Source organism: Macadamia integrifolia, chromosome 5 (genome assembly GCF_013358625.1).
Source record: "Macadamia integrifolia cultivar HAES 741 chromosome 5, SCU_Mint_v3, whole genome shotgun sequence".
NCBI lineage: Eukaryota > Viridiplantae > Streptophyta > Magnoliopsida > Proteales > Proteaceae > Macadamia > Macadamia integrifolia.
The window spans coordinates 40,359,360-40,367,049 of NC_056561.1; the positions used below are offsets into that span (position 1 = coordinate 40,359,360).

Sequence of the window (7,690 nt, forward strand, 5' to 3'; positions counted from 1 at the left end):
CCCCCCCCCAAAAAAAAAAAAAAAAATTGGTCCCCCCTTTTTTGTAGTCCCCATCCCCCTTTAGTTTGGCCCTTTGGCCTTTGAGCTCTGCTTGGGCTTTGCCCTCTGTGTGGCTGCCCCCCCCCTTCTTTGTATATTCTTTCTCCGGGTACTGAGTTATTTATTCAACAAAAAAAAAATCCCCACATAAACACCCAATCAAGAGAAGAAAAGATAATAGAAGGAGAAAGAAAAGAAGAGAAGAATGAGGTTAGGGGAATAGCTATCTCAGCTTGGGTCTCTCACCCTCAGCTCTCACAGCTGATGAACACAGCCTATCTCAGGCAAATCTTTTACCACAAAGCCCTACAGACTAGGTATGGTCCATAACTCAGCTAATCTAACCATGTCTAGCACGTTATCTAGTGCCAGCCAGCCAGGTTTTTATTAAACCATAAGCACAATGTATACATTAAGTGTTTCACTACAGCATTCTGTATTTCAATGTTTTCTGCTCAGGTTCATCTTATATGGCTTATCTACTTAGCAGAAGAAAAGAAAAAGAGTGCTACAAGCACTTACGAACAAGGGCGTACCGGATTCTTGATTTTGTAAAAGGCACATGGCGCAAGGAAGAGGCATTGAGTTGCATGGAATTCAGTTCTGAAATGAGTGAATCCAAGCTCCAATCTGGCTGTGGATCTACTGCTACACCATTAATGTTTTTAGGACAACGGAGCTCCAACTTAACAGCTCCCCTGCATCAGCAAAACCCACAATGCAGATATATGGACCAAAAGCCAGAGTTTAGAAATCAACACACTCTTAGAAAAAATAAATAAATAAATAAACACAAACTTTCTCAACATCCTCAAAGAAAACAGAGAGAGAGAGAAACCAATAACATGAAACTTACATGTTTAACAAATGAAATGGACCACTACAACTTCAACTTGGTATACGGCCAATCAAACATGCATATGTTGACCTAAAAGAGAGGGAGACATTTTAATAGAAATTTTTGCAGAATTATATTCATAAGCAATTAAGAGAGCATTAACTACATATAAAAGTCCCTACCAACGCATCACAGAAAAATCTCAATATCTGAATGAGAGAACGGTCCATCAAATTCAGAATTCAAAACACTGCCTTTCAGAACTTTTGTAGGGAGGACAGAGATTTGTCCTCCTTAGATCAGGATCAATGCAATACTTTGCAAAAACTGTTGGATCATAATACATTATCCACAGGAGGACCTCACGGAAACTGCTCTAATAATCCATCATGTCACAAGGATTATTAGCTAGGATGTTAAAGAAGTATAATTGTGTCTTCGGCATTTCATCAAGCAGTTGGTATCGAGAAATCAAAGCAATGGCCCATGAACAACAATATTGAGGAAAAAGAACACTTCTTACATGATCTACTCTTCTCGAACATGCCAGGAGTTAAACCAATTAATCACACTGTCACAGAAAACAACTAGGCGGAGCAAAAGAACTCAGCTTGTTTATCGTATACCCAATTTGGAGGCACTTTTAGGTCATAGAATTCTTGTAAAGTCTCGCCTATTGGCCCTGCTAGTGTGTGAAACCTGTAGCCTCTTGCAGAAATTAGATGAGAAGAACTGCTATAGTTTTATGGTTCCACAAGTACGGCATCATATCACCACACAGTTGCAGAGATTAGACCATTCCCACTGATTCCCAAATTCAAGGGATCTGAGAAGATCAAGGTTGAAATAATTCACTGACAAAAAGATAGATGAATTTGTAGAAGGAAAGACACAAAGATATCGCAAGATTGGATTCCAAGTCTATTTTCACCGGATAAACAATAGTACAAGAATCTTACCTTAGAAGTTTGAATACTCCGCGCAAGATGCAAGGAGAGGAAGAAAGCGCCGAAGAAACAAGATTATCAACTCTTCCGTTAGGACCGTTTCGTTGCAGGCATTGAAGATTTGAAGTGCTTGAGATTTTTCAAGAGCACAGACGGTAGCCAATTTTTTGCTCAGGCGCAAAAATGTTTTTGCTCAGCTGCCTTGAGACTACGTCAGAACCCTGTACCTCACGAGTAAGGTTTCTTTTGAACCGAAATCGAATCGGTGTCTAACGGTTAAAATTTTTTCAGGTACTATTTGATAACATTCGTTTTTTTTTTGTTGTTTCAATATTTTCTCGTTTCTATAAATTGAGAAACAACCTAAATAGTCTTTGATAAATTTATTCTATTTCTCTTATTTTTAAAAATATAAATCAAAATTTATATCAATTTCTATTCCTAAAAACGCAATTGACAAAACAAGTCATACATGTTTCGTGCTTTTAGAAACGACTTTGAACGACAACCATTGTAAAAAGCCCAATAAAATTCCTCAATCCCAAAAGCAGTGAAAGAAAAGCCACCTAAGATCACCTTCTTTAGCAGCGGAAAAATAATCGAACCCCAAAAATCCGTTTCAAGAAATAGGTTTATCAAACATCCAAAATTTTGTTTCTGTTTCGAAAAACATGAAAAGTCGTTTCTGCTATTTCTATAATGGTAGGAACTTTGTCAAACGGTGCCTAAGGTTATTACAATTAGATCTAAGGCCCTCTTTGGTATCATTTTTATTTTTTATTTTTATCTATTTAACAAAAATTATTAATGAAAACCATTTTTTATCAAAACATAAAAATGGTTTGATAATTACTTGACAAAAATGGTTTTTTGGAGAAATAGTTTAGAATCTCTATGTGCAAAATGGTTTTTACGAGAAATAGGGATGTGTTTGGTTGTCCAGGGAAAATAGTACAAAACTTGTACTGTTTTCTCGGATCTCCATTTCTTCTCTGTGTTTGGACGTGAAAATGATGATGAGAAGATTCTTAATTTAAATTTCAAAAGGTCTCGAAAGCTATGTAATTCTCCATCGTCATCAAAAAACTTATCTCGTCTCACAGTCAAGATAACTTCGGGTGATCGAGAAAACTTTGGGTTTTTTTCTGATCTAGTGTACTGTCCTCTCTCTCTCTCCCCCCCTCTCTCGCTCTCTCTCATGGAGTCTGCAACAGTTCTACCACCAAGCTCATGAGCAAAGAGACTCACCCACCCGCCGTACACCTCCTTCGATCTATTGCCATTCTTGCTGGGGGAAAAGCAATGGTGATAGAACCAATCAAACCCCTTAATCAAAAAGCCGATCTACTTCACCTTCTTCCTCCTATTTCTTCTTCTTCATTGCCTCTAGTCTCCTCTTCACCTCTTCTTTCCCCCACTGGTCACTACCCCAACAACAGTAAACCCGTTGATGGTAGAAGACAATAGGGTTTGGAATAGCAACAACACTTGTTTTGTTGTCCTCAGTTGATACATGGATCAACAGATGTATGCACAGCAGCAACACTAGAACACATTTTTTTAAACCTGGGTGTTGAGTATTTCGGTGTAGTTGTATAGATCAAAGTGCCTATTTTTATTTATTTTTTATTTTCTTTTCTCTCCTTACCAAACACATGAATTTCAGTTTTTTCTCTTCTTTTCTTTTCTTCTCTTTTATCTTCTATATACTTTTTTCTTTTCTTTTCTTGGCTACCAAACATAGCCTAGGTGAAGAGATTCCCTTCACCCATCTTCCTTATAACTTGGGGTGTCAAAACCTAGCCCGAACCGATCAAACCTGAACTGAACCAAACCGATCCTTATTGGATTGGTTTTGAACTGAGGTATGTTGGGACCGACTAAAAATCGGTCCAAACCAAACCGACCAATAACCAAACCGAATAAAACCGATAAAAAAATAAATGGTTATGAGATTGTAAGTTGGTGAATTGGCCAACTATTTTTTACAATACTAGTGAGCAAATTTTTTATTGTAAAGGGAATTGTTACAAATCAATGAACATTAGGTTATGAATAAAGAAATTGATTTGTAAATTATAATAATGCTTCCATTGATTTCCTTGTTCATTATAAAAAATTAGTTGGATAGTTAAATGAATGATTAGATAATAGGGTTCATTTTGTGATTTCAATATTAGTTATTTTCTTAGTAATTTGTTATCCATTGATTTCAATATTAGTTATCTTTTCCTTACAACGATAAACCATGATTTAATAATAAATTTTAAGTGTTTTTCTTTTAATCAAATCTTATCACTATAAGTTATGAATGTAAGATTCATTATGGTTCAAGCCCAATAATAAACCTATCTAAATCGATATTAACCCGATATTGAAAAATCGAAATAAATCGAAACCAAACCGAACCAAAAACCGAAATTCCTTAAGGGATTGGTTTTGGTCTCCCTCATTCCTAGACCGAAATCAATTCAACCCGACCGAAACCAAACCGAACCGTCCAATTGACACCCCTACTTATAACTCTCTTTCTCCACTTTAGACCGAAGAAGAGGGGGCAAGGGGCTTGGATTTCTAATTGCAAAGAAAATGACTATTTTACCCATCCGTATTGGGACTTTAAGCACGTGTTCATTAAAGTTCAATGCAAAAAAACTGAAAATCAATTTTAGCCAAAACACATAAATGACTCTTGATCTCTTTCTGATTTTTGTGTTTTATCAATTTTTTTTTAAATAGAAACAAGCTCCATAAATGATATCAAATGCAGCAAAAACCATTTTTGTGAACAAAAATCAAAAAGAAAAATGATACCAAAAGGGCTTGAATCACTTACAGTTAAAATACCTTTCAATTAGGGTGAGATTACCTCTTCACCCTTTTCATTAAAACTTAGCTTCATCTTCTACCTCTGATTTCATTGGGATTGGATCTTCTTTTCACGATTGCGATGGGAGGTTGAGATGACTTGCAGAGGGGATGGACCGAGGTTACCGTAGAGATTGAGGAGAGGGTTCCATGAGGCAGAGATGAGGGGTTAGAGGTGGGAAAGAGATGGTTAAAGTTACTAGATTTAACGAAGATGGGAGCATCGACGATGAGAAGAGGAGCAAGGCAAAGATGATGAGACCGGAACTGTTCCAAATGTCGCTGCATTGTTGTTGATTGGGATGGCCATGGAAAGGGGAAGAGACACTAGCTCAGTTGTAGAAGCTTGTCATGGTGGGTAATGGGTAAAAAATGAATCACATATAATAGGGGGAGTAGATGCTAAAACTGAAGAGAAAACTAGTTACAGGATTTATTCGAGGTTTAGGAAAGAGAAATTTATATGTTCAATCTCACCTGCAAGAGAACAAATGATTCAGAAAGATTTTTTGTGGTAGCTTGGGGCCTTACCCCATTGTTGAATAACTTTTAGGGAATGAGGAAGAAATATAAAATATGAAAGCTTGAGCATCCAAAATCCAAATACCCGTCAAGACTAGTTAGGCCTAAGGCCTAGATATTGTTAGCCAAAAAAAAATAGTAATAATAATTAAAAAATTCAAATTTCAATACATTTCAAACACATAGAATCAGCTAAACTTGTTTCTCTTCAAATTTATATAAATTTATAGATTGAAAAAGAAAGGGAAGAAAGAGTGAAATTCGGCATAACAAATAAGAGAAAATTATATCGGACTTATCTGTAAGATTTAAGAATTGCACCACAGAAGGTACATATGATAGCTTTCCAATATATGCAGTAGAAGGAAACATTGCAGAATTTGGTGAAATCTTCATATCTGCAACACTAGCCCATCTGTCGCACCTTGAGCAAATCCTCATGGCAAGCTTACTACTCCTCACTTCCACATCTGATCCACAAGGAATTACATCTTCAACCCTAAAATCCCCAAATCATATTATTCCATCTACAATTCCTTGTCCGGCGAAGGTGAAGAAGAGGGAATTTTTCGACGAAGGTATGTGGAGGTATGTGAAGTGGTGTGGAGTTTCTTCCCTTTGGCGATAGTTGAAATGGTGATGGATCGAAGATGATTGTTTCAATTGAAGTAGGAGAGGATAAAGGGTAATATGGTCTTTCGAGATTTAAGACTAACAACATACTAACACCGTCGTAGCTAGGGAGGGGGACATAATTCCTTTAAACATTTGGATCTATATATAATTTTGCAAAGTACAAGGAAGGGGGGGTAATTATCTTTTTTTTTGGATTTATTTGTTCCAAAAGATAGGGGGGAAATGCTAAAAATATAAAGGGCGAGGGTGGTTAACCGGTTGGGTTCGGTTTGTCTCGGTTGGGTTTAACCGGCTTGACCAATTTTAAGGGTTGCACCATGACTGTCCGTTTAACTAATCGGACTTGGTTTGCGCAAGCATGGTATGGTTTACATTAAGTTGGTTGATCTTGGGCTATGATCGGGCTATTAGAATCGAGCTTCAATCGGGCTTTAGTCGAGCCTTAACTGGGCTATAGACATGTTTAACTCTAAATGGAGAACCCAAAAACCATAATCCCCATACAATCACAATTTACCATATACATATAATGGAACCAAAACTAGAGCCAATTATAAAGACCAATTTACTAATAATTATGTGTACTACACATTAAATCCTAACAATCTCCACCCTAGCTTGAATTTTGCAAGCCACCTTAAAAAAGACTGATGCTGGTATTGATTTTGGAGAGTCCATTGTAGTCTTTGCCTATTTATCATACCCAACTGGCATGTCTACAGCCCCATTAGTGGTGTCCTTGCATGAAGACCTCTTTCTAGACCTTATCAAACCCTTGTGGCTATGGCATTCCCTTTAATTTTTTAAGGAGATTCCTGGCGCACCCATTAAGGGTATTCGCTGGTTGTAATGAGGACTTGGGACCTTTTGGAGAAGGATGAGGGATTAGGGGTGTTGATACATAATGGGGATAATCTAGATGTTATTATTCTTAGAGTCCGCTTGGTAACGATTCCGTTCTGAGAACGCCGTTCTTCGGTAAAATCATCTATTTGTTTTACCTCATTAAAATATGATTTTTTGACTCCATTTGGGCATTTGGTAACTTGTTTTGAAACCGTTATGGGGATAGTTCTGGAGTGAAATGGCATTTGGTAAGAACTATTCCCTAACACTTTTTTTTTTTCATTATTTCAATATTTACACAAACACCATTAATGACCATATTGAAATGAAATTGATACCAGTGATGGGGCAGGTAAAATGGACAAACCCCATGTGTTTTAGATTCCGATCCATTTTCTGCTAGGTAATTTCACTGTAGTGGGCATTCAATTTCAGACCTGTGAGAAGTGAGAGATGGTTTCAGTTTCAAGGGGTTAAGACAGGGTTGGAGGAGGATCACCGAAAACCCACCCCACACAACCCCTTTTTCATCACTATTTGAAAATGCAGCACATGATCAAAACCTATCTGTAGAGCTGTAATGATGTAAACATTAAAATTTTCTTTCTCCAAGGTGCACTACTACATACATCCCCATAGAGGCATAGAGTAACAAGCAAGAAATGCAACATCAATTTCACTCAATTTCACAGTCCCATTATCTCCATTAGAGGGAAACCATCCAGAGCCTTTACCAGTCAACCTTTTCTCCTTAACAAAAACCTCACCAAGAGGCCAAGGATTAGCACAACCAACCTTGGATCAAAAACACTCTTAACAATGCTGGTAGGTTTTCTAGAAGCATGGTAGCAAGCATATGCTATAAAAGTAAGAAGAAGAACAACATATCTATATGTATTAAGGCTCCATTCATTGCCTGTAAGTCTTCTAATAAGCAAAATTCCAGGTGGGGGACTCCACATTATATCCATCTTAATAATTAAAACCCCTAAGT

The 7,690-nt window shown here is 37.1% G+C and overlaps 1 protein-coding gene across 3 annotated transcripts in view; it reads right to left on the minus strand.

Annotated features, from left to right (window-relative positions):
• Positions 1-2,088, minus strand: part of LOC122079386 (protein GLE1) — a 50,804-nt gene extending 48,716 nt beyond the window's left edge. The window contains exons 1-4 of one of the 3 annotated variants that reach the window (XM_042645802.1): positions 1,837-2,088; positions 1,401-1,703; positions 896-967; positions 576-737 (exon numbers count right to left, since the gene is read on the minus strand). In XM_042645802.1, coding sequence (XP_042501736.1) covers positions 576-737; positions 896-897 — 164 coding nt within the window. In that variant the 5' untranslated portion in view covers positions 898-967; positions 1,401-1,703; positions 1,837-2,088. Of the gene's footprint in view, positions 1-575; positions 738-895; positions 968-1,059; positions 1,704-1,836 lie in introns of all 3 variants that reach the window. The other 2 variants (XM_042645803.1, XM_042645804.1) reach the window with 2 other exon arrangements.
• Positions 2,089-7,690: the final 5,602 nt, after the last annotated feature.